Source organism: Anabas testudineus, chromosome 9 (genome assembly GCF_900324465.2).
Source record: "Anabas testudineus chromosome 9, fAnaTes1.2, whole genome shotgun sequence".
NCBI classification, from domain to species: domain Eukaryota; kingdom Metazoa; phylum Chordata; class Actinopteri; order Anabantiformes; family Anabantidae; genus Anabas; species Anabas testudineus.
The window spans coordinates 28,124,908-28,152,627 of record NC_046618.1 but is presented as its reverse complement, the minus strand read 5'-3'; the positions used below and the strand labels follow the sequence as shown (position 1 = coordinate 28,152,627).

The following is a 27,720-nucleotide window of genomic DNA, read 5'->3' as shown; positions in this document are numbered from 1 at the left end:
CTACAGTATTTCTATTATTAGTGATACTGACAGTAGTACTGTGGTAGTATTACTACAGTATTTGTATCATTAGTGATACTGACAGTAGTACTGTGGTAGTATTACTACAGTATTTCTATTATTAGTGATACTATCAATGTACTGACAGTAGTACTGTGGTAGTATTACTACAGTATTTGTATCTTTAGTGATACTGACAGTAGTACTGTGGTAGTATTACTACAGTATTTCTATTATTAGTGATACTATCAATGTACTGACAGTAGTACTGTGGTAGTATTACTACAGTATTTGTATCTTTAGTGATACTGACAGTAGTACTGTGGTAGTATTACTACAGTATTTGTATCTTTAGTGATACTGACAGTAGTATTGTGGTAGTATTACTACAGTATTTCTATTATTAGTGATACTGACAGTAGTACTGTGGTAGTATTACTACAGTATTTCTACTATTAGTGATACTGACAGTAGTACTGTGGTAGTGTTACTACAGTATTTGTATCATTAGTGATACTATCAGTGTACTGACAGTAGTACTGTGGTAGTATTACTACAGTATTTCTATTTTAGTAATACTATCAGTAGTACTGACAGTAGTACTGTGGTAGTATTACTACAGTATTTCTATTATTAGTGATACTATCAGTTCTATTGTAGTAGTATTACTACAGCATTTCTATTATTAGTGGTACTGACAGTAGTACTGTGGTAGTATTACTACAGTATTTGTATCATTAGTGATACTGACAGTAGTACTGTGGTAGTATTACTACAGTATTTCTATTATTAGTGATACTATCAATGTACTGACAGTAGTACTGTTGTAGTATTACTACAGTATTTGTATCATTAGTGATACTGACAGTAGTACTGTGGTAGTATTACTACAGTATTTCTATTATTAGTGATACTGACAGTAGTACTGTGGTAGTATTACTACAGTATTTCTATTTTTAGTAATACTATCAGTAGTACTGTCAGTAGTACTGTGGTAGTATTACTACAGTATTTCTATTATTAGTGATACTATCAGTTGTATTGTGGTAGTATTACTACAGTATTTCTATTATTAGTGATACTATCAGTTGTATTGTGGTAGTATTACTACAGTATTTCTATTTTTAGTAATACTATCAGTAGTACTGACAGTAGTATTGTGGTAGTATTACTACAGTATTAATATTATTAGTGATACTATCAGTTGTATTGTGGTAGTATTACTACAGTATTTCTATTATTAGTGACACTGACAGTAGTACTGTGGTAGTATTACTACAGTATTTCTACTATTAGTGATACTGACAGTAGTACTGTGGTGGTGTTACTACAGTATTTGTATCATTAGTGATACTATCAGTGTACTGACAGTAGTACTGTGGTAGTATTACTACAGTATTTCTATTTTAGTAATACTATCAGTAGTACTGACAGTAGTACTGTGGTAGTATTACTACAGTATTTCTATTATTAGTGATACTATCAGTTCTATTGTAGTAGTATTACTACAGTATTTCTATTATTAGTGGTACTGACAGTAGTACTGTGGTAGTATTACTACAGTATTTGTATCATTAGTGATACTGACAGTAGTACTGTGGTAGTATTACTACAGTATTTCTATTATTAGTGATACTATCAATGTACTGACAGTAGTACTGTTGTAGTATTACTACAGTATTTGTATCATTAGTGATACTGACAGTAGTACTGTGGTAGTATTACTACAGTATTTCTATTATTAGTGATACTGACAGTAGTACTCTGGTAGTATTACTACAGTATTTCTACTATTAGTGATACTGACAGTAGTACTGTGGTAGTGTTACTACAGTATTTGTATCATTAGTGATACTATCAGTGTACTGACAGTAGTACTGTGGTAGTATTACTACAGTATTTCTATTATTAGTGATGCTATCAGTAGTACTCACAGTAGTATTGTGGTAGTATTACTACAGTATTTCTATTATTAGTGATACTGACAGTAGTACTGTGGTAGTATTACTACAGTATTTCTACTATTAGTGATACTGACAGTAGTACTGTGGTAGTGTTACTACAGTATTTGTATCATTAGTGATACTATCAGTGTACTGACAGTAGTACTGTGGTAGTATTACTACAGTATTTCTATTTTAGTAATACTATCAGTAGTACTGACAGTATTACTGTGGTAGTATTACTACAGTATTTCTATTATTAGTGATACTATCAGTTCTATTGTAGTAGTATTACTACAGCATTTCTATTATTAGTGGTACTGACAGTAGTACTGTGGTAGTATTACTACAGTATTTGTATCATTAGTGATACTGACAGTAGTACTGTGGTAGTATTACTACAGTATTTCTATTATTAGTGATACTATCAATGTACTGACAGTAGTACTGTTGTAGTATTACTACAGTATTTGTATCATTAGTGATACTGACAGTAGTACTGTGGTAGTATTACTACAGTATTTCTATTATTAGTGATACTGACAGTAGTACTGTGGTAGTATTACTACAGTATTTGTATCATTAGTGATACTGACAGTAGTACTGTGGTAGTATTACTACAGTATTTCTATTATTAGTGATACTATCAATGTACTGACAGTAGTACTGTGGTAGTATTACTACAGTATTTGTATCTTTAGTGATACTGACAGTAGTACTGTGGTAGTATTACTACAGTATTTCTATTATTAGTGATACTATCAATGTACTGACAGTAGTACTGTGGTAGTATTACTACAGTATTTGTATCTTTAGTGATACTGACAGTAGTACTGTGGTAGTATTACTACAGTATTTGTATCTTTAGTGATACTGACAGTAGTACTGTGGTAGTATTACTACAGTATTTGTATCTTTAGTGATACTATCAGTGTACTGACAGTAGTACTGTGGTAGTATTACTACAGTATTTGTATCTTTAGTGATACTGACAGTAGTACTGTGGTAGTATTACTACAGTATTTGTATCTTTAGTGATACTGACAGTAGTACTGTGGTAGTATTACTACAGTATTTGTATCTTTAGTGATACTGACAGTAGTACTGTGGTAGTATTACTACAGTATTTGTATCATTAGTGATACTGACAGTAGTACTGTGGTAGTATTACTACAGTATTTGTATCTTTAGTGATACTGACAGTAGTACTGTGGTAGTATTACTACAGTATTTGTATCAATAGTGATACTGACAGTAGTACTGTGGTAGTATCACTACAGTATTTGTATCATTAGTGATACTGACAGTAGTACTGTGGTAGTGTTACTACAGTATTTCTATTATTAGTGATACTATCAGTTGTATTGTGGTAGTATTACTACAGTATTTGTATCATTAGTGATACTGACAGTAGTAATGTGGTAGTATTACTACAGTATTTCTATTATTAGTGATACTGACAGTAGTACTGTGGTAGTATTACTACAGTATTTCTATTTTCAGTGATACTATCAGTGTACTGACAGTAGTAATGTGGTAGTATTACTACAGTATTTGTATCATTAGTGATACTGACAGTAGTACTGTGGTAGTATTACTACAGTATTTGTATCATTAGTGATACTGACAGTAGTACTGTGGTAGTATTACTACAGTATTTCTATTTTAGTAATACTATCAGTAGTACTGACAGTAGTACTGTGGTAGTATTACTACAGTATTTGTATCATTAGTGATACTGACAGTAGTACTGTGGTAGTATTACTACAGTATTTCTATTATTAGTGATACTGACAGTAGTACTGTGGTAGTATTACTACAGTATTTCTATCATAAGTGATACTGACAGTAGTACTGTGGTAGTATTACTACAGTATTTCTATCATTAGTGATACTGACAGTAGTACTGTGGTAGTATTACTACAGTATTTCTATTTTTAGTAATACTATCAGTAGTACTGACAGTAGTACTGTGGTAGTATTACTACAGTATTTGTATCATTAGTGATACTGACAGTAGTACTGTGGTAGTATTACTACAGTATTTCTATTTTTAGTAATACTATCAGTAGTACTGACAGTAGTACTGTGGTAGTGTTACTACAGTATTTCTATTATTAGTGATAATATCAGTTGTATTGTGGTAGTATTACTACAGTATTTGTATCATTAGTGATACTGACAGTAGTACTGTGGTAGTATTACTACAGTATTTCTATTATTAGTGATACTGACAGTAGTACTGTGGTAGTATTACTACAGTATTTGTATCATTAGTGATAGTGACAGTAGTACTGTGGTAGTATTACTACAGTATTTCTATTATTAGTGATGCTATCAGTAGTAATCACAGTAGTATTGTGGTAGTATTACTACAGTATTTCTATTATTAGTGATACTGACAGTAGTACTGTGGTAGTATTACTACAGTATTTGTATCATTAGTGATACTGACAGTAGTACTGTGGTAGTATTAGTACAGTATTTGTATCTTTAGTGATACTGACAGTAGTACTGTGGTAGTATCACTACAGTATTTGTATCTTTAGTGATACTGACAGTAGTACTGTGGTAGTATTACTACAGTATTTGTATCATTAGTGATACTGACAGTAGTACTGTGGTAGTATCACTACAGTATTTGTATCTTTAGTGATACTGACAGTAGTACTGTGGTAGTATCACTACAGTATTTGTATCATTAGTGATACTGACAGTAGTATTGTGGTAGTATTACTACAGTATTTGTATCATTAGTGATACTGACAGTAGTAATGTGGTAGTATTACTACAGTATTTCTATTATTAGTGATACTGACAGTAGTACTGTGGTAGTATCACTACAGTATTTGTATCATTAGTGATACTGACAGTAGTACTGTGGTAGTATCACTACAGTATTTGTATCATTAGTGATACTGACAGTAGTACTGTGGTAGTATCACTACAGTATTTGTATCATTAGTGATACTGACAGTAGTACTGTGGTAGTATCACTACAGTATTTGTATCTTTAGTGATACTGACAGTAGTACTGTGGTAGTATTACTACAGTATTTCTATTATTAGTGATACTGACAGTAGTACTGTGGTAGTATTACTACAGTATTTGCATCTTTAGTGATACTGACAGTAGTACTGTGGTAGTATTACTACAGTATTTCTATTATTAGTGATACTGACAGTAGTACTGTGGTAGTATCACTACAGTAGTTGTATCTTTAGTGATACTGACAGTAGTACTGTGGTAGTATTACTACAGTATTTCTATTTTTAGTGATACTATCAGTGTACTGACAGTAGTACTGTGGTAGTATCACTACAGTATTTGTATCTTTAGTGATACTGACAGTAGTACTGTGGTAGTATCACTACAGTATTTGTATCATTAGTGATACTGACAGTAGTATTGTGGTAGTATTACTACAGTATTTGTATCATTAGTGATACTGACAGTAGTAATGTGGTAGTATTACTACAGTATTTGTATCATTAGTGATACTGACAGTAGTACTGTGGTAGTATCACTACAGTATTTGTATCTTTAGTGATACTGACAGTAGTACTGTGGTAGTATCACTACAGTATTTGTATCTTTAGTGATACTGACAGTAGTACTGTGGTAGTATTACTACAGTATTTCTATTATTAGTGATACTGACAGTAGTACTGTGGTAGTATTACTACAGTATTTGTATCTTTAGTGATACTGACAGTAGTACTGTGGTAGTATCACTACAGTATTTGTATCTTTAGTGATACTGACAGTAGTACTGTGGTAGTATTACTACAGTATTTGTATCATTAGTGATACTGACAGTAGTACTGTGGTAGTATCACTACAGTATTTGTATCTTTAGTGATACTGACAGTAGTACTGTGGTAGTATCACTACAGTATTTGTATCTTTAGTGATACTGACAGTAGTACTGTGGTAGTATCACTACAGTATTTGTATCTTTAGTGATACTGACAGTAGTACTGTGGTAGTATCACTACAGTATTTGTATCATTAGTGATACTGACAGTAGTACTGTGGTAGTATTACTACAGTATTTCTATTATTAGTGATGCTATCAGTAGTACTCACAGTAGTATTGTGGTAGTATTACTACAGTATTTGTATCTTTAGTGATACTGACAGTAGTACTGTGGTAGTATCACTACAGTATTTGTATCTTTAGTGATACTGACAGTAGTACTGTGGTAGTATTACTACAGTATTTGTATCATTAGTGATACTGACAGTAGTACTGTGGTAGTATTACTACAGTATTTGTATCTTTAGTGATACTGACAGTAGTACTGTGGTAGTATTACTACAGTATTTCTATTATTAGTGATACTGACAGTAGTACTGTGGTAGTATTACTACAGTATTTGTATCTTTAGTGATACTGACAGTAGTACTGTGGTAGTATTACTACAGTATTTGTATCAATAGTGATACTGACAGTAGTACTGTGGTAGTATCACTACAGTATTTGTATCTTTAGTGATACTGACAGTAGTACTGTGGTAGTATTACTACAGTATTTCTATTATTAGTGATGCTATCAGTAGTACTCACAGTAGTACTGTGGTAGTATTACTACAGTATTTCTATTATTAGTGATACTGACAGTAGTACTGTGGTAGTATCACTACAGTATTTGTATCTTTAGTGATACTGACAGTAGTACTGTGGTAGTATCACTACAGTATTTGTATCAATAGTGATACTGACAGTAGTACTGTGGTAGTATTACTACAGTATTTGTATCAATAGTGATACTGACAGTAGTACTGTGGTAGTATCACTACAGTATTTGTATCTTTAGTGATACTGACAGTAGTACTGTGGTAGTATCACTACAGTATTTGTATCAATAGTGATACTGACAGTAGTACTGTGGTAGTATTACTACAGTATTTGTATCTTTAGTGATACTGACAGTAGTACTGTGGTAGTATCACTACAGTATTTGTATCAATAGTGATACTGACAGTAGTACTGTGGTAGTATTACTACAGTACTGTGTGGTTACCATGCCGACGCAGTAGACGGTGAAGAGCAGGAACCAGGGCAGGTCTGTGCAGCTCCGGTCCTCCAGCGGTCTCCATTCTCTCTTTGTCCTCTGAAACACACACACAACACGGTCATGAGCCGGGCCTGCAGAACCGGGCCTGCAGAACCGGGCCAAGCCCCGCCTGTCCTGGCCTGGCCTGTCAGCCCGGCTCGGCTCGGCTCGGTTTCAGCACTGATCAGATTCCACACAGCTTCATTTTGAGCCGGAGCTCCGGACCGGTTGTTTACCGGGAGCAGAGGACAGGACGGTCCCGTTACAGGCCCCGGTAACCCTCCTGTCTCCGGGAGGAGTTAATTGGATTACAGCCGCTGGCTCTAATCCCACCTCGGCCCTGTCCGCTTCCCGGGAGCGGTTTCCCTTTCACGGTGAAACAATAAACACGCACCGGTGCTTTGCTGAAGGGCACCGGGGGGAGACCGACACAGGGCCGAGCCGAGCCGAACCGAACCGTGCTTACCTCCGCGCTACCGCAGCATCCCATTGCAGGCAGGGTGGACGTGCCCGGAGCTTCACGGAGCCTCACGGAGCTTCACGGAGCCTCACGGAGCTTCAGCTCAGCAGCAGCGGGGTCTGCAGCTCGACAGGCGGGGGGAGGACGCGCTCTGCCTGCATGCACTCACTGCGCAGCGGCGCGATCCCGGAGGCCGAGCCGGGAGCGGAGACGGTCCCGACGGTCAGACTGAGCGCTCCGGTCCGCTGAGCATGCTACTGTCGGTGCCTCCTCCGGTTACCGTACCGAGCGGGGATTAACAGCCGAGGCTTTGTCCGCCACACTTCCTGGTGGGCCGTCAGGTGCAGCGGCCATTCATCTCATTGCGCACGCGCAATTAGTGTTCGTGGCTGAACGAAACGGAGCGAGAGCTGCAGTACCCGCAGTGACCACTGAGTGGAGGCTAATGACAGAGTGGCGCTGTTTCCTCCGCTTTATTTAAGATGATGACAGTTTAATTTATTGTTGACTTCTGTCTAAACTTCACACATTTACAGATGCTCACTGAAATTCTGTGGTTTATCTTAATACATGACATCCTCTGTTAACTAACCTGCATATCTTGAGTTAGTATGTTTGTATATAATTGTGTAATTTGTCAGTTTACTGATTGTTTTGTTCTCTACTCAGCTCTCTATATAACTGATAATAACTGATAAACTCGCGTGCAATATTAAGAGTAATAGCAATATTGTCAACAAGTATGAGAGCTGTGAGACAGTGGTGAGTGGGCTGTAGGTGTGTGGAGGTGGGTGTGCATCACGGATGGTTTCTGAGCCCCTTCTTGTTTACTCTGGTGATGGACAGGCTGACAGAGGAAGTTAGACAGGAAGCTCCATGGACTGTGATGTTTGCAGATGTGCACACTGTGATCTGTGGTGAGAGCAGGGAGCAGATGGAGGAAAATCTAGAGAGGTGGAGGTGTGCTCTGGAAAGCAGAGGAATGAAGGTTAGTCGCAGCAAAACAGAACAAGTGTGGAAAAGGTGTTCAAGACAGTGGAGAGACCAGCGATGCTGTACGGCTTAGAGACAGTGTCACCGAAGAAAAGACAGGAGGCAGAGCTGAAGATGTCGAGGTTCTATTGGGAGTGACGAGGATGGAGAGGTTCAGGAATGAGTCCATCAGAGGGACAGACCATGTCAGATGTTAGAGGTAAAGTCAGAGGCCAGATTGAGGTGGTTTGGACATGTTCAGAGGAGAGATTGGGAACATATCAGTAAACGGATGCTGAGTTTGGAGCTGTCAGGCAGGAGGTGTAGAGGAAGACCAAAGAGGAGATTTGTAGAGAGAGAAGACATGGAGTTAGTCGGTGTGAGAGAAGAGGATGCAGAGGACAGGGCTGAAGGGAGGCAGATGATTCACTGTGTTGAACAGCTGAATGGAAAAGAAAAAGAGGATCAATATTATCAACAAGTGGCTGAACGAAACAGAGCGAGAGCTGTATTATACTCGTGCAATATGAATATCAGACTCAAGTGCAATTTCATTTTCATGAATTGTACAATATATGCAGATTGTGTGCTGCCTTTTATAGAAGAGAAGTTTTCTTCTTCTTACTGTCTTGCACCTGAAAGATGGTGTTTTTAATCTGATTTCAACTGTTAGTTAGACACTGAGGTCAGAGATGATGTGTTACATCAATTATCTGTCGATAAGATTTCTGCTAAAGCACAAGAGAACAGAACATGGAATACACAGTATTTCTATAGTAATTATCAGGTCATTATTATTGAAGCAATTTTCACTAGTATTTACTCAAATATGATGAATACAAAGAAATATGATAAACTATGATGTGCATTCCTCCTCTAAAGGGAGTTTTTCCTCTCCACTGTCTCCTGGTGCTGCTCAGTGGGGTTGTTGGTTCTTCTATATAATTCTGTATACAGTTCTATTTGTAAGGTCTTAAACCTTAAACACTGGAAAGTACCTCGAGATGACTTCTGTTGTGATTTGGAGCTATTCAAATAAAATTGAATTGAATCGATTTAACCTCCAGTGTGGTGGTTATTCTGGTTATTTTAAGGTGTTCTCACTAATCTGTGAGTTTATTTAATCTAATTTGTTCGCAGAGAGAAGTCATGTCCGTGCTGAGCAGTGCTGAAGACACATGTCACAGTCTGAGACATTTAAAGAAGTGACGTCTTTGTTTCAGTTCAACATGAACAGAGTTTTACTGTTAGTGTGAATTTACAGTCTCCACCAGTCACCACATACACAAGCACACACTCTAACAGGTACTTGTACTGTGTGTACTGAGATAAGTAAAGTATTTGTTATTTCCAGTACATGTTGTAGTAGTATATTGTATGTAGTTTATATCGTACTTTACTGTTTCTACTACTGTGCAGTGTCTGGAGCATCATTTCTGAAATAAATCATATTTTGTTATAAAGTTTTCACCTGAACCTGTTTTATAAGTAACAGAAATAACATCCCATCAGAACTTGGGGCACAATAAGATTGAGTTTATATTATTTATATACACATATTATCTTTCTGTCAAAGACAGCTCTTTAATATAACAACACAAAAGAAATACTCGTGGTGAGGACGACTTTGACCAACAGCTCCTATTGTTACTGCATCAAACACATCTTCAATTCAACTTTTACTAAAGTTCCCTGAGTGCTGGAGGCCACTCGGGTGTTTCTGGTAAGTAAAGGTGGATATTTCCAACCTGCTCTGTCTACGTGGAATAATAGTGAACTCAGCTATGTGTTTTTCCTGGAGGTCATACCTCCACAGCAGTTAGACTTTAGACCTGCTAAAGCACAATAACTGCTGCAGCTGCTCCTCTGGGTGACACAGTTAAGACGAAGTTCAGAAGCTGCACTGTGCTGTTCGCCGTGTAGATCTGTGCGAGTGTGGTTCCTGATGTTTCTGCCTATAACTGGTATAAACCATATTGCATATTGGCATATTAATACGTAAGCGGTACTTTACTGTAATATACATAATTCAAGTTGCAGTAATCAAAAATACTGCAGTATCTTTAAACTTCGCCTTTAGATATTTTATGTTTTTGCAATAAAGTACAAATATGAAGCATAATGAGGCAGAAAATGAAGGAGTCAGGTAAAGTACCGAAGTATAATTCCTGAGTAAAAGTACTTTGTCACAGTCCAAAAACGTTACTCACTTTAACTTTAAAATATAAACTGCTGCTGAAACGTTTTTTACCTTTGGCCTAAGCCGAACCTGCTGCTGAGAGCCTGACGAGAGACGCTTAGAGTCCATGTTCCTGGAGAGTCCGGCAGAGTCCTGCAGAGTCCTGGTGGTTGTGTCAGACTGAGGACAGCTGTGATGTGGGTGTAATCAAGCTGCACAGAAACAGAGAGCTTTTGTCTTATTGTTTACTGTTGTACCAGGCTGAGAGTGTGTGTCTGTGTTTCAGTTTTCATTCCCTAGTTTCACTTTAAAAACAGATCCTTAAAGAAACTCAACAGAAAACTGGCATTTTTGTCTCTTCACTCAAATCAATCAATCAATCAATCAATCAATCAATCAATCAATCAATCAATCAATCAGTGAAAAATCCTTCATGTTCTTTTTCTTTTGTGTGTTTTCATCAGTGGTAGAAGTACTGCAGTACTTGTCATAGGTGAAAGTTACAGTTGTTGACAAAAGTAAAAGTACAAGTTTTAGCAGCAGCATGCACTCCGAGTATTACTCTTTATGAAGCTTCAAACATACGCACAGCGACACCTGCTGTTTTAAAACAGTTACAGCAGCTCTCAGAGACAGAAGCTCAGTTCAAGTTACCAGTGAAAGAAAAGGCGTAAACGTGATGTAGATGAAGTTATCGAGTACCTTTTGACAGTAAAATCCTTAATTAACACCTGCTCTTGCCTTCGTCAGGTGTCTTTAACTTCTCTGTTACAGTGAAGTGAACTCTGTTGTTGTGAAGGTCGTATTCTCAGTCAATCAAATCCAACACATGAGACTACATTAGAAAACATTTATGTACCAAATTACATTTAACATGAAATCCCAGATTGGCCATTGTAGTAAAAAACAAAACAAAGCAAAGCATATAAATATACAAGACTTTACTTTTAGCTTGGAGCAGATATGAAAACAGAATTGAACTTATTCATGAAACTTCAGTTTCTGTTTTGCAGGTTAACTTGTGTTTCTAAGTCAGCTGCAGCTAGCACCTGTTATTAAAAGAAAAAACGGCAGCATTAAATTGAAGTTTAAAAAACTTTTATAAATTGAAATAAATAAATAACCAATGTGTGGATTTAACAGCTAAACAACAGCAACATTTACAAAATTTGAACAGAAGGCGGCAGCAGGAGCGCAGACACAAACCGACACGGTTCAGTACCGTCTGATACTAAACCAGCAGGAAACAACTAAATGTGAAGGATACAAGTATACGTTTTATATGGAGTACACAAGTATACGTTTTATATGGAGTAAACAAGTATAGGTTTTATATGGAGTATACAAGTATACGTTTCAATATGGAGTATACAAGTATACGTTTCAATATGGAGTACACAAGTATACGTTTCAATATGGAGTACACAAGTATACGTTTCAATATGGAGTACACAAGTATACGTTTTATATGGAGTACACAAGTATACGTTTTAATATGGAGTACACAAGTATACGTTTTAATATGGAGTACACAAGTATACGTTTTATATGGAGTATACAAGTATACGTTTTAATATGGAGTACACAAGTATACGTTTTATGTGGCGTACACAAGTATACGTTTTATATGGAGTACACAAGTATACATTTTAATATGGAGTACACAAGTATAGGTTTTCATATGGAGTACACAAGTGAACAACATAAACCCAAAAACATAAAACACTTAAGGTATTTATAAATTTCATTTAATATTAATTTAACTTCTGGTTCACATATTTCATCACTTTGTTATGTCATTGTCAGTTTATGTGAATGTTTTTCCATTTTTGTCTGTTTGTGCTCAATATGATGCAGCACTGTTCATGGTTCTCAGTTAGTGGAGTGTTTTTAGTGTTCTAGTGTCTTTCTGTTATGCACTGATTTTCTCTGCTGAAGTTTTGGATCCAAACGTTTCTAACTTCATCAACTGCCTGAGATCAGATTTCGTCGTCGTCCTCGCTCACCATGCCGTCGAGCTCTTTGTCTTTATGTTGGTTGTTCTCCGTTACAAACTCCTTCTGCTGCTCCTCCAGTTCTCGCAGCTCCGCCTGCAGCCGCTCCAGGTGCAGCGCTCTCCGGTTCTTTAGCTGGCGGCTGGGGAACGGGTTCATGTCGTAGAATGCAATGTTTGTTAGCTTCCTGCAACGACAACAGCAGCATTCTACGGATTGTTCCACACAACACACAAGATACGATAATACCTGTGATACTGTAAGTCAAACTATTACAGTCTGAATGCATGAACAAACATTATTTGATTAGCATGCTTCATCTTGAGGATGAATGTGTAAAGTGTAAACAAAACCAGGTCAGCAGCGACCAGCAGGCAGCAGCATTTCACAAATGTCTGATGACTGATAGAAAGGTTTGTCTGAATGATAGCACACAAGAAGAAAAACACGAATACCAGACCAGGTGAGTTCCTACCTGCTGTCAGAGATGGTCTTAGTGAAGAAACGCAGGAAATGGTAGATCTCCACGCTGTCGTGGATCTTCAGGAAGTCGTCCTCTTTGTATTTGAAGAGAGCCAAAGCGTACCTGAAGATCACCTGCAGCCCACAGGAAACAGTTCATACCCCAACAGAATATTAATGTTAATTCAATTCAATTCAATTCAATTCAATTCAATTTTATTTGTAGAGCGCTTTTTACAATTGACATTGTCACAAAGCAGCTTTACACAACCAAAGAACAGTACATGAACAGTGTATGTGTATGAGTCATAATAATGTGATTGTCCCTGATGAGCAAGCCGAGGGCGACAGTGGCAAGGAAAAACTCCCTGAGAAGGCAACAGGAAGAAACCTTGAGAGGAACCAGACTCAACAGGGAACCCATCCTCATATGGGTGATTACATGCTGTGTAGGCAGCAGTCCAGTATAACAGTTAAAGTCTTTTAAGTTAATATGGAGTCCAGTTAGTTATTGCAGGCAGACTTGTTCCATTCCTTGACTATCGAGCGTTGAGTCGAGACCTCCAAGAAACAGCTTCCGACGTCCGCCGAGGCCGGGACCGACATCATAGTAATATTAATAACTCCAATGAACTATAAACTAAAATGAACTCCACTGGAATATGTGGAGTTTTCCTCAGGACATTCTGATTATTCTGGGGCCCCCTCTAAAACAGACTTCGGGATCCGCACTGTTAAATGTCAAACCAGGACTAACAACAGGAAAGGGTCCAGTTATTCTAGACTAGATAGATAGATAGATAGATAGATAGATAGATAGATAGATAGATAGATAGATAGATAGATAGATAGATAGATACTTTATTGATCCCCAAGGTGAAATTTTGATGTTGCAGCAGCCATTACACACAAAAACATTTGAACATTGAGTAACATGATCTACACAACAATACATGAGACACAGTACAAGAATAACACACAGATAGACAGTAATACCAACTAAACACACAGTAGGACTTGAATGTAAAGTGACTAAGTTACACATCAGCGTGGACACTGACTCTCTGTCAGGGAGTCATTGTACAGGCTGATGGCTGTTGGCACAAATGACTTCCTGAACCTTTCCTTGTCACAGCCTAGCTGGAGAAGTCTCTGACTAAAACTGCTCCGCTGTTTGATAAGCAGGCTGTGGAGAGGATGTGAGCTGTTCTCCATGATGCTCAGCAGTTTGTGCAGCATCCTCCTCTCCACCACCTGCTCTAAAGGTTCCAGAGGAGCCCCCAGCACAGAGCCAGCTTTCCTGATCAGCTTATTCAGTTTCTTAGTGTCGCTGGCTCTGATGCTGCTGCCCCAGCAGATGACAGCAAAGAATATTGCACTGGCTACAACAGACTGGTAAAAGATCTGCAGCATCTTGTTGCACACATTAAAGGACCTGAGCTTCCTCAGGAAGTAGAGTCTACTCTGTCCCTTCCTGTATACAGCCTCTGTGTTGAACTTCCAGTCCAGTCTGTTGTCCAGGTGAACTCCCATGTATTTGTACCTCTCCCGCATCCCTAGTTTAGAATTCATCTGTATTGTCTCCGTGGACCAGCTCTCGAGTCTGACCAGCGTGTAAAGCATTAGGCCTGTTCCCCTCTGACCAGCTGAACTCAGTTTTCCAAACTGAAATGATAGATTTCAGTTTGTACATGTTAATGATGAGTCTTCCATGCACAGCAAAGTCAGCTATGGAATCTGTGCTTGGACCGATTCTTTTCACTTTATATATGTCCCCTTTAGGCAATATTATTAGGAAACACTCTCTAAATTTCCATTGTTATGCAGATGATACCCAGCTATATTTATCTATGAAACCAGGAGAAAATAATCAATTAGTCAAACTTCAAGCTGCTTAAAAGACATAAAGACCTGGATGTCCTCCAACTTCCTTCTCCTAAATCCAGACAAGACTCTGAACCATCTCTTAGTTCTGCTGCTATAGGTTAGTCTGCTGGGGGACCTCTACTGATACACTGAGCTCCTCTTCTCTCTCCTTTCTCCTCTATCCATTCAAATTCTACCATTTCATGTCATTAACTTTGGGTCTTCTCTCTCCTGTAGTTGTGTTTCCTCCTCTCTGTCTCCCTCTCTGTACTTTTCTGCAGGTATCCTCGGCCTGGAGCTGTACATCTCCAGAATCCAGTTGACCTGCCCAATGTTCTTGATGCTTGTTGTTGTCTTTATTGCCTGCTGTTCTTTTCTCTCTTCTCTTTCCCCTCACCCCAACCGGTCGAGGCAGATGGCCGCCTTCTATGAGCCTGTTCTGCTGGAGGTTTCTTCCTCTAAAGGGAGTTTTTTTCTCTCCACTGTTGCCTAAAGCTTGCTCAAATGGGATTGTTGGGTTTTCTCTAAAATTTTTTGTATAAATATTTTCTATAATGTCTTAAACGTTACACTGTAAGGTGCCTTGAGATAACTTCTGTTGTGAATTGGCGCTATACAAATAAAACTGAATAAAACCTGAAATGGAGGTAGTTGTTTCTCACATGTCATTTTTAACCAGCATTAACTTGTTGCTTGTTCAACATCGTTTAATTCCCACTTTGCTTTCCTGTCTGGACGTGTCTCTGCTCTCACAGCAACCACAACAGCCTGCAGTTCCTCTTTAAAAGTGCTGCTCCTGGCGGGGTGAGCGAGCACTGTGCTGCGTGGCCTGGTTCAACATTAAAAATAAAATTAGGCTCCAGCTGTGTAGCTGGCTCTGAAGGGCTAACAGTTGGATCGATTTAGGACTCCATATCAGGGTTATATTATCATGTTGCCTTTACTTGACTTGGACTTTGTGACTTCTGCTGAGGAAATGATTAAACATGTTAGTTTAAAATAAACTGGTCTGGATCTGTTTTACTGAGACTGGTGCTGCTACCTTTGTGCCCTCGAACAGGAAGGCGTCCCACAGCGGCAGCAGGATGTCACTAGGCAGACTCTCCACAAAAACCACCAGGAACCAGTTGAAGGTGATCAGGGACACGTCGATGTTGTGATCCTCAAAGTGAGCCGACAGCCGTGGAAGCTTCTCCGCCAGGAAGTCCTTCAGAACCCGCTGGTCCACCTGAGAAAGAAGATGTTAGTGACGCGGATCAGTCAGTGAAAGAGAACTCTGTTTGTTTGATAAGTAAAGGAAACACAGCAGATTTTATTTGTCACCATCTTGAACCAGCTGCAGGTTCAAGGTTAAGATGACGACTCCTTTGATTTCTGAGTGAACAAGTTCACTGTGAAACATGTCAGTAGTTGGTATCGTTTTTTAATTTAATTGCTTTAATCACCAGTTCCACTCTTGTGTGAATCTGAACGTGATCTACCATCTCCTGACCTGAGAGGCCACCAGGCTCTTGGTGTAGTAGTCTTGAGGCATGATGGCTTCCACCACCGCCACCAGGCACCAGAAGGCGTCTTCTTCGCTCTGGAGGACGAGCAGAGCGATGGCCGCCAGCCTGAGAAAGAACAGAAACTGAATTCATCTTCTCCAGACTCCCCCAGTCCGGTTTAAGCATTGATGCAACGTGAGGACTTGGTTTTAAGGTTAGGGGGCTAAAGACTAAACAGTAAAAGTAGATGTACGTGCACTAATACTGTAAATGCGGGTACCTGTTGAGGCCCTGGCAGTAGCCAATAGCGGGGTCCTGCCAGGAGAACGCCAACAGGACACGCCGCAGCTGCTGCAGGGCGGGGCTGGAGGGGGACGAGAAGTGCTGATTAGTGGTCAGGGTGCGGTGGAGGTCCAGCTCGATCTGTCTGGAAGCCGAATGAGGAGACGTGCGGCTCTTCTCACACAGCTGAAAACATAGCGCCTGGATTAATAAAGGTTCAGAACAAGAACGTGGACACGCTGAAGGACCCTACATCCAGACAGGTGTGGACAGGACAGGTGTCCTACCTGTTCGTAGCGCTGCGGGTGGCTCTCTCTGGCTGTCCTGGTTCTGGCTCGGATCATCCAGCGCCACACTCTCTGTCTGTACTCCTGAGGGATGCCTCCACGCAGCAGAGCTTTGAGCTCCGGCGAGGCACAGAGGTCATCGTCTGACCTGCTGGCCAGGTACTGAGCCCAGCGACTCAACAGGGGGCGTTCGACCCCCTCCTGCAGGAAAACCACAGAGACAGACTGAGAATACACAAACTTCCTGTTATCACATCTTCATCATTGGAGGATGTTGAATATTTGAAACTACCAAGCTGATAGAACCAAAACAAAACCATGAGGTTTTTCAAGTTTCTGTAACCTGAACATCTTTAGATTCTGAACTGTTGCTCAGATACTGTTCAGACTAATCTCACTCAGTACACCTACTATGTAGATTCAGACCTGGTGCAGCAGGGTGTGGGAGCGGATCTCCAGAGCCTGGATCTTTGCCAGCAGCTTCATGTCCTCCACCTCGTAGTCCGGGATGATCTTAAAGCCATAGTCATCGTGACCGCTGACAACACAACACAGCAAAGTTTCAGCAAAGCATTCTACCGTACAACGAAATGGACACATGCAGTACTTGAATGGGTCTGAAGGGGAGGGGGCATTGTGGTTCTTTTCTACATTAATCATCACTTCCCATAACGAGGGGTGATTCATGAGAGGGCACAATGATCGTTCTGAAACTAGTTCCCCGTGACAGGTCAGGTGTTCCTGGGCCGTACCTGACTGTATTGAGCTTGATGACGCTCTTCAGCTCTCCTTTTAGGGCGTCCTCGATCATCTTCTGTACGGCTACCCGCTGGGCTGGATCCAGAGATTTGGTCTCCTGCACTTTACGCAGAAAGCCCAGGTATTTGCTCTCTACCTGACAGTTGGTAGCCTCCAGGTAGGCACACTGCAGCCAATCAGAGAGCAGGAGACAGTTAAAGCTGAGCATCAGACACTCCACAATAAGCTCCTCTTACCAAAGCAGAAGAGGAGGAAGAGGAAGAAGAAGAAGAAGCTGTTGTTCAGACACAGAGTAGCTGCTCATATGTGCCTCTGGTATTTTGGGTATTTATCAGACGCTTTTATCCAAAGCGACTTACAAAAATATCAAGTGAAGGAGACAAACTTTAAAGTAAAGTGATCAAGAAAGACCTGTTTCAGTTTCATGGGGTATAAGTGCAAGATTTAATATTTATTTATTTAAAGTTTTTTTATTTAGGTTTTGAGTGGGTATAGAGTGTGCAGAGGTGGGTAGGACGTTCCACTGTTGTGGAACCACTGAACTAAACACGATGAACCTTAAAACTGAATTTGTTTTTACACAGCATCATCTTTTCACAGCCGCAGTCCACGCGTCACTGATGATGATCACCGGCTGGTAAACAACCTGAGTCCCAGTGTTCCCAGCGGACTCACCTTCTCCATCAGACTCTTCTCCTGCTCTGAGCTGCTCCTCCACAGTTTGGTCAGCTGGTGGATCTCTGAGTTCAGAAACTTGTTCTGGGTTTTATATGCCTCTATGTCGTCCTGAAAAAGACACATTGTAACAGTTGATGTGGATCACTGTAAACCGGACTCAAAACTGGATTAGAAGCTGATGTACACCACATTACAGCAGAACCTGTTTTTTCTGGTGCTCGTTCCTTAAACACCTAAAACCCCAACTCAGCACTAGTGTGTGTGATGTTTTACAGTTTTCAGTTTAAAGAGCTTCATCACACCACACTTTCAGGTGCGTTCACCTTCATGTTCTCGATCTCCTGCTGAAGCTGTCTGAAGGTCTGAGAGTCCAGAACACTGCTGGAGGATGATCCCTGCCGCCGCGGGTTGGAAAGGTAGGCAGACATCTGATCAGACAGTTTAATGATCACCTGACAGGAAACAACACGAGCCAGTTAATAATGGTTAACTAGTTTACTGGGTGGGGTCAGAGGCTCAGCAGGAGTCCTGGGGACTGGAAGGAGCAACATGGCACAATACTACACAATACAACTAACATGGAATTAGTGGGTCTTTAGTTAACTAGTTAAACTGTGTTTGGTAACAGTTAACTAGTCGAACTGTGACTGATAACAGTTAACTAGTCTAACTGTGACTGATAACAGTTAACTAGTCGAACTGTGACTGATAACAGTTAACTAGTTAAACTGTGTTTGATAACAGTTAACTAGTCGAACTGTGACTGATAACAGTTAACTAGTCGAACTGTGACTGATAACAGTTAACTAGTTAAACTGTGACTGATAACAGTTAACTAGTTAAACTGTGTTTGATAACAGTTAACTAGTCGAACTGTGACTGATAACAGTTAACTAGTTAAACTGTGTTTGATAACAGTTAACTAGTCGATCTGTGACTGATAACAGTTAACTAGTTAAACTGTGTTTGATAACAGTTAACTAGTCGATCTGTGACTGATAACAGTTAACTAGTTAAACTGTTTGATAACAGTTAACTAGTTAAACTGTGTTTGATAACAGTTAACTAGTCGATCTGTGACTGATAACAGTTAACTAGTCGAACTGTGACTGATAACAGTTAACTAGTTAAGCTGTGTTTGATAACAGTTAACTAGTTAAGCTGCGTTTAGTAACAGTTAACCAATGAGAAAAGTTCCGCCTGTAGTGTGACCTCACCTCCTGCTTGGCGTTATTCTTCTCCGTCAGCGTCTTCAGCTTCTCCTGCAGCTCCACTACCTGCGTGTCCCTCTGAGCCAAACTACTCCTCAGGGCCTCTGCTTCCACCTTCACCTCATCCAGCCGGCCGCGCAGGTCGGCCGTCTGCCGCTCGCGGTGTCGCAGCAGCTCCAGACGCTCCTGCTCTCCCTTCTCTGCCAAAAACTCTGCACATGTTCGCTTCTCCAGCTGAGCTGCTTCCAGAGATTTGTGGAGGATCCACACCAGCTCCTGGAAAGGAAACAGGACCAGTATTACTTATAATCAGCATCAATTTTTCTATTCTTCATAAGTTCTGAACACAGAACCGTAGTGATGATACTACAGTACAGTAGTCTGAGTATTTGTTCCACCACTGGATCACAGTCATCATTCACCTTCTGAGCTTTGACCTCCTCCATCAGCATCTGCTTCTCCTGCTGGAGACGGGACGTCCGCTCTGAGTCGTCACGGAGGGCCGGCATGGTGAACGAGCTGCGGATCTTTGGTTTCCTGCTCCAGCTGTCGAACAGCAACGGGGACACCCTGCCACCCGCCACAGAAGGCTGACCTGCTGGACTGGTCAAGGGAAGGGAACTGGGTGGGGTCGGAGGCTCAGCAGTATTCCTGGGGGCTGGAAGGACTTGGGATGGGTGGTATTAAGATAAAACTACACAATATGACTAACATGAAATTAATGTGTCTGCAGGTTAGTAAGATGATTGACAGGACAAAACTGATATTCCCTCAAGTTGAGATCAAGACAAGAGAGACAAGTCAAAATAAATAAATAAAAAATACTTTATTGATCCCCTTGGGGAAATTGTTGTTTGGACAGCTGCAGTGGATGACGGCGGTATTGTTGGGTGTCGGTGTCTTGTCCAAGGACACCTCGACACCTTCTTTAGCCAGAAGGAACCACGAATCAAACCAGTAACCCTGGGGTTTACAGATGACTGCTCTACCAACTGAGCTAACTGCCGCCCCAATAATAATAGTAATAGTAATAGTAGTAGCTAGTAATAGCCATAGTAATGTTAGTAGCACTACTCATTAGTATTAGTTAGTATTACATGTACCGATCGTGTTGCTGGTGTCTCCGAAGTTCGAGGGAGTCCATGGAGGAGCTTCGACATGAAACACACTCTGACAGTCCTGGGACGACCTCTTACGACTGTGAAGCGAGTTTCTGTACAAAGAAAGAAAACAAAGTTTGGATTTAAGAATCAGCAGCAGCTCTCGTAGGATCTGCAGCCCAATTCTGACCCAACATCAGGCCTCTGCTGTGGCAGACGCAGCAGAGCAGATCTAAACACAAAGAAGCTGCTGAGGTAACTCACTGCAGCTCGATGAGCGGATGCTTGATTGACACGTTGGTGAACAGCGTTTGCGGTGATGATGCATTGGCTGCTCCCTCCCCCACCAGACCCAAAGGACTCTTCAGCACTGGCAGGAAGTTGTCTGCAGAAACAGGAAACTGAATCCCGATAACCACCAGAACAAATATAAAAATACTTATTTTAAATACTTACCAGTATTTTACATATTCAATTTTATATTTGTGATCTTGTTTTTACCAAGTTTAATTTTTTCTCTCATCTAACCCTTAGCTTCTGATGACTGTGTGACGGCTCCTCCACCTTCTGTAAAACCTAAAGCTGCTGAACAAGTCAGGACACGAGCAGAATACCTGAGACTCTCTACTGAGCTCCTCTGACTGAAGAACCCAACTCAGACTGAGAAACAAATGATCTTTGTGCATAATTGACTCGTTTAATGTGAGGAAGAAATAAAAATAATTCTTTTAAATAGATTTGTATTTTCCGACGTAGATAAAACCCTTTTTTATTTTTAGGATTTTTTATTTTTCATTTTTTATATAGAAGTATGGCACAAAAACTAGCACATAAATACATTTAGTTACTGCCAGAGTTACTGTTACTGGCAAAGTTACCGGTACATTTATTACTTATGTTACTGGAAAAGTTAATACTAAAATTCACAGTAAATTTACACCCACAACAGGAAATGATACAACATCAAAGGGCATCTGAATGCAACACATCCTGTTTCCTGCTGCACGACCCAGCTCATTAAACACAATTACACACATTAAAGGAGCAGTGCCACCATTTCTGAAATCCTCTGCTCACATTTCTCAGCCCCTCCACAGTGAGCTCCTGTTTATCTGATCTTTGGGTATTTAAAACCCTCCCTGGATGTTAAAGCAGTTTAGCAGCTCAGGGTCAAATGTGAAAACTTGTGAGAAGACAAAACGTTTTAACTAAGCTGGTCAATGGAAATATGCTAACATCCACATATAGTCCTGAAAAAACAGTCCCTGGGAAGACGCATTAGGGGGTCAGTGCTGTTTCCAGTCTTTGTTTCAAACTGCTTCAGTTTTGAAGCATTGGGGCTGAGTGGCAGAGCTCAACCGTTCGTCTCTGTGAGGTTTGTCATCCTGAGCCACTCCTAAAACAAAGATTTCCTAACTCTCGTTGGGAAGGAGGGAGGAACATGACCAGGCAAAAGCCAAACCACAGCAGGGTGAGAATCAGACTGGAAAAGACGTGACACGGGTACTGAGAGTGGAAACAGTTAATCTTGGACCAGTAAGAGCCGGTTAGTTTCTCACCTGCTGTGTTGTTGTTTGTTGGGTCAGGACAGGTGGAGATCTGCCGGTGCTGCCAGCGTTTCACCTGCAGCTGCTGCAGCCAATAGAGCATCAGCTCCTGAGTCAGAGCCTGTCGGACAATTCAACGTTAAATTAAGAAATGTGATTTATAACGTCCACGTGTCCCACTGAATGTTCAGAAACTGTGACTGCAGTTTTGCTTTTGTGGCGCCTGTCGTGACATTATGAGCTGTGTGTTGATTGGTTGATGGAGGTAAACAGCTGGTGGAGCTGATTCTCCGTCGGTGCCAGTAAACAATGAAACTCAGACCAGGTGAGACATTTATCTAGTTAAATGTACGTCTACCTTGAGAATAAAGGTGCGTTCAGGTGTCTTGATGTGGAAGGTGCCCCTCTCGCCTCTCAGTGGGTAGGTGAAGGTGGCACCGCTGAGCTCCACACGGCCGAGCGGAGTCACATCCTGTGGCGTGCGGTAGTAGAAGAGCTGGTTCTTCTTCTCCTCGTAGGTGAACCAACGCTGCTTCCAGGCCTTCAGGGGCCCCCCTTGCTTCTGTAGGAAACCACACAACCTTGGCTCACCTGATGGGCAGGGCCACACCTGGTCACAGAACGCCTCGATGGTGAGAGGCGGAGCTGGTGAAGACACGGTGGTCGGATGGATGACGTGGTTCTGCTGGTCTGCAGCAGGAGAGGTCTGCTGGGTGTTCAGATGAGGAGAAGGCTCCTGGTGGTCCTGATGCCTCTTGGCTGTGGTTAAAGTGAACTCCTCTGATGGTGGATTCAGCTGGTTCTGCTCCTCCTGGTTTTGTTTAGCGAATGTTGAACTGAAAACAGTTAAATCCTTTGCGGAATTATGAGGGAGGTCCTCTTCAGTTCTCTGGTTTGTAAGACCTTTCTGGGTTTGGTGCTCCAGAGACTGATCTGGTTGTTGTCTGTGTTGTGGATTCTTTTGCTCTGGCTTTGGTTGATCCAGTTTAGTTGCAAATGATTTACTCAGTCTTGGATCAGGGCTCAGTTTTTCTGTGAGAGGATCTGATTGGTTTGTGTATTTGGTGACATCTGGTTGTTCTGGTTCCTCTTCAGTCCTTTGGATTTCTGGTGAACGATGCTGATTCTCTCCTGGCCTACGGTGATTCTGGGTTGTCGACGGACTGACCGACTCTCTGCTCTGCTGGTCTTTCTCAGCCAGCAGCATGTGGGCAGGACGCGCGCTAGACGAGGCAGCGCTGGGATTTCCTGCCGAGCTGCTTCCGTCCATGCTGCTAAAAAAGAAAAAGAAACGTTAATGGTGTTTGTCAGGAAGCTGGTGCTTTAGGATCCGTTACCAACAGACTCCAAACAGAGCTGGAGCTGGAATCTGCTCCTTATCACTAAGAAGTAATCAAGTTCACGTTATTTCATCCAGTTCACCCAGAAATCTTGACACACACTTTTACTGTAATCTGGTTTCTCAGCTGCAGCTTGTCCATGATCCAGTCGACGTGACGATGTGATTTTGTTGGGATAAATAATAATAATTTATGTTTAAACTCTTGATATGTGTCTTTGTCTTTATTTCCAGAAGAGTTTCAGAGGAGAAAACCTGAACTGTTCTTCAGGTTTCACGTGACCAGATACACTGGAAATGATCTGTACAGTAATGACACATAATAACAGGAAGTGTCTCAGATTGGGGGGCACAGCCCCACCCACGGCTAATTCCTGGTCCTGACAAAGGTAGAAGGATCAAATAGTCGTCACACAAACTGATCCTAAAAATCTCAGAGACACTATGTCTAATCCCGTTCTCACCCTTGATGACTTAGTATTGGCCTCAAGTAATACTGTAAGAAATCTCGGAGTTATCTTTGATCAGGATATCTCCTTCACTTCATACATAAAAGAAATCTTTATAACTGCCTTTTTTCACCTGATAAACATTAAAATTAGGAGCATCCTGTCCCAAAGTGATGCTGAAAAACTAGTCCATGCATTTCTTACTTCCAGACTGGATTATTGTAATTCATTATTAATAGTTTGTCCCAATAACTCATTAAAGAGCCTCCAGTTAATCCAAAATGCTGCAGCCAGAGTTCTGACTGGAATTAGTAAGAGAGATCATATTTCTCCAACGTTAGCTTCTCTCCACTGGCTCCCTGTAAAATCCAGAATTGAATTTAAAATTCTTCTCCTCACTTATAAATCCCTTAATAATCAGGCTCCATCTTATCTTAAAGACCTCATAGTTCCATATCTTCCATATCTTCCATGAGATAACTCCTGTTGTGATTTGGCGCTATACAAATCAAATTGAATTGAACTGATCAGCTACGAATTATGTTCAGGATTAATTTGTCCTTCCGATGTTTCTGCTGACGTCATGTTGCTGTGAACCCGTCCTGTGACTTCAGCTGACTCAGGCTCAAACGTCCATTTACTCAACAATTGGCTTAATGAGCAGCACTGAGTGCTCTTCTGAATTTCACCCCTGGGTTTTGACTCTCAGGCTCCAAGCCTCTGCAAAACAAAGAACCTGAAATTAAACGAGCGAGTGGTTCTGTTCTTCACCTGGACGTTGAGTCCTGGTAACTGGACTTCCTTCTTGTTAGGTTGAAACTTTTCACTGCTCATCAAGTAGCTTCTTCAGTCTAAAGACAGCTGGTTAGAGACACTAATTTATCCTCCAGGTTTGGTTTCACTTCAGGTTATGAAGGATGTAATAGTCACAGCTGCCAACTCCCTTATCCCCTAAGGTGGGTCTTTAGGTGTGTCCGACCTGGTGAAGGTGCAGGTCCGAATTGGTCCTGATCTTTCTGGGATGGATGAAAGGCCAGCATGATAATTAGGAGACAGGTTCTGTCTGACTCTGTTCATCAGGTGACGAAACCAGAACGGAGGCTTTATTAGACGGACCTCAGGTGTTCCTAATAGACTGACCAGTCGATAAAACCAATCATCTTTCTGTTTTACTCTGCTTTAACACTGATGATGTCACAGCCTGCAGAGCTCAGGTGTGTCACTTCACCTGAGCAGATGAGTGACTGGATCTGACACATGTGGTGTTGCCATAAATAAATAAATGAAATCTGTGACTGCTCACAGGAAGTGACGTCATCGTGCTTCGTTGCAGAAAAGTCGCTCAGCCAATGAGCTCATTCACACACACTGCATGTTTTACTAGAACTGTGAGGACACAGCTGTGTAAAAGTACTTCATTACAGGTTCTGTTGTAACTGTTACTTCAGTACAGAGGTATTACACAGTGTACTGTTACTGCTGGTAACTACAAGAAGCTGAAAGTGCTTGTGTACTTTTACCCTAAGTTATATTTAATGCAGGTATTTTACCTATATTGTCGTATTTTTATAGTGTATTTTTACTGGTACTTTCATTAAGTAAAAACCTGAGTACCTGTGTACTACTAATTTTACTTCAGTAGCGGCACGTGGAATGCAATAAAAGTACAACACTGTCTTCCAAACAACCTTCAGCAACACACCTGAACGCTTACCTGAAGGGGCGGGTCCTGAGCGCACCTGGCTGGCTCTGATTGGCAGCTGCAGCAGCGCTTTGACTCGGGGTCGAGGAAACAAACTCAGTTCGGACTCTGTCCTCCTCCTTCTCCTCCTCCTTCTTCTTCTTCTCCTCCTCCTCCTCCTTCTCCTCCTTCTTCTTCTTCTCCTTCTTCTTCTTCTTCTTCTTCTTCTTACTCTTCTTCTCCTGCTCGAGTCTCTGACTCCTTCTCTCCGTACTTCCTTCCTTCCTTCCCTCCTTCCCTCCTCCCTCCTCCCGCTTCTTTCACACCGCGAGAACACACGCGACTTCTGGTCTTTCATTTCAAAATAAGAGCTGGTTTAAAACGTTTGTGGCTCGTCCCAGCTTTTCAAAATAAACTCTTTCTTTAGTCTCGGCTCTCCACCATGTGTGAAAATGTACTTAAATGTATTTCAATTAAAACATGCTCTGACAGGTTTATTTACAAAAACTATGATATATATGAGGAATGAGGAATATATAACAAGAAGAAATACTGTAGAAATCAGAGTTCTAGTGTCTTCACTGTGTAGAGTGATGGATGTTTTCACAGCCACTGACAGTATGAACCTAATGTTAAACTGTCCTTGTGTTTCCATCACCAGTCACTGGGGATATCACTGGTTGTGTGGTGGCACAAGCTGGTGTTCGTTCATCAGATGTTTGATTTTACACACACAGAGCTGCCGTCTGTCCTCTGAACAAATGAAATGAACGAAGCTCTCAGCTCACCTGATGATCTCTGTCTAAACTAAAACAAAGAACCAAACATGATGTTTTCTTTGTTATGACTTTCTTTCTATTCAAGTTACGACATGAAAAGTAACTGTTAGCAGGAAACAAGAAAGAATGAATGATCTGTTTTTTGTTCTATGTGGTTCAGGTTGGTTCTACACACCATCAGCTGAGACAGGACACAGAGACACTGTCTGGCTTCCCCTCGTGCCCTTATTTGGTCAACTTCCTGTTTCCTCCACCTGGTCCAATTACACTCATTGGCTGCACCTGGTCTCCTCTCCCCTACATAAACAGATCAGTTTGCCTTTCCCTGCTGCCAGATAGTCTATCCTCAACCCCTGAATAACGATCCAGCGTTCCTCTTGGACTGCCGCTGATTATAGGACCCTGCCTTTTGCCTGACCCTGTGGTGCCGTGAGTTTATACCTCCTGATCTGCGTTCTCCTCGTCCTCTGTCCCCTGCTTCACAGTACTGAATCTGATCCTGTCTCTGTCTGAACCCCCTTCCTGGACCTGTACTCCTTCTGCCCTGTCCCTGCATGATTCCACTCACCAGACCTGCCTTCAGCCTACCCCTCAGCTACCGTGAGTGTTTTCCCCTGACTTGTTCTCTCCTTTGTTTGTTCCCTTCCCTGCTCGGACTTTGTTTGGACCTCCTACATGTTTTGACCTGGACTGTCTTTTCTGTTGTGGATTTTGACTGCCGGACTTCTTTTTGTACTGCCTCACTGTGTATGACCTGGAAACCCCTGACCACGAATATTAGGCTACTGGATTTTTATCTGAACTACCCTTGGACATAACCCCGGACTGTATTAGCATAACTGCTCACTGGACTTTGGATTATATCTTTACCATCATCATTATCATTATCATCATCTGTGTTTGATTGTGAACTGTCATTTATTGTACTTATGCTCTCCTGAACTCATTCCCTGTCTCCATCTGCCTCAACCATGTCTGAAGACACATCCTTTAACTGCTCTACCTATTGATCCACAGACACCCACAGTCTGTGGAAACATCAAATTATTGGAATGAATCAAAGAAAACATCTGGAGACTGATGAAACTACTAAAACTGGGTTAAGAACTGTCCAATGGAAGAAGGTCATGTGGTCTGATGAGTCCAGATTGATCCTGTTCTAAAGTGATGGAGCATCAGGTGAAG

At 41.0% G+C, this 27,720-nt stretch overlaps 2 protein-coding genes across 8 annotated transcripts in view; both read right to left on the bottom strand.

The window, feature by feature from the left end:
* Positions 1 to 10,783, bottom strand: part of slc44a1b (solute carrier family 44 member 1b) — a 42,925-nt gene extending 32,142 nt beyond the window's left edge. Inside the window, exons 1-2 of one of the 4 annotated variants that reach the window (XR_003297627.1) lie at positions 10,687 to 10,781; positions 6,971 to 7,060 (exon numbers count right to left, since the gene is read on the bottom strand). Coding sequence is in view for 3 of the 4 variants with exons in the window: in XM_026342391.1 (XP_026198176.1) it covers positions 6,971 to 7,060; positions 10,687 to 10,743 (147 nt within the window). In the remaining variant the exon portion in view is untranslated. Of the gene's footprint in view, positions 1 to 6,970; positions 7,061 to 7,469; positions 9,273 to 10,686 lie in introns of those variants that run through there. The other 3 variants (XM_026342391.1, XM_026342393.1, XM_026342392.1) reach the window with 3 other exon arrangements.
* Positions 10,784 to 11,695: 912 nt separating this feature from the next.
* On the bottom strand, positions 11,696 to 25,962 carry tbc1d2 (TBC1 domain family, member 2). Of its 4 annotated transcripts, none has more exons than XM_026342600.1 (17): positions 25,778 to 25,962; positions 22,646 to 23,561; positions 22,300 to 22,408; positions 21,005 to 21,125; positions 20,744 to 20,853; positions 20,063 to 20,307; positions 19,647 to 19,916; positions 18,753 to 18,881; positions 18,427 to 18,537; positions 17,745 to 17,917; positions 17,419 to 17,530; positions 16,993 to 17,193; positions 16,704 to 16,891; positions 16,429 to 16,549; positions 15,979 to 16,164; positions 13,084 to 13,205; positions 11,696 to 12,795 (listed from the first exon to the last, which is right to left on the bottom strand). In XM_026342600.1, exons 2-17 carry the CDS (start codon positions 23,555 to 23,557, stop codon positions 12,594 to 12,596), a joined length of 3,312 nt encoding a protein of 1,103 aa, XP_026198385.1. In that variant the 5' UTR covers positions 23,558 to 23,561; positions 25,778 to 25,962; the 3' UTR covers positions 11,696 to 12,593. The 4 variants fall into 4 exon arrangements, with proteins under 4 accessions (XP_026198385.1, XP_026198383.1, XP_026198386.1 ...); XM_026342598.1 differs by having other exon boundaries at positions 25,790 to 25,962; XM_026342601.1 differs by having other exon boundaries at positions 20,063 to 20,298; positions 25,790 to 25,962.
* Between the last annotated feature and the right edge of the window lie 1,758 nt (positions 25,963 to 27,720).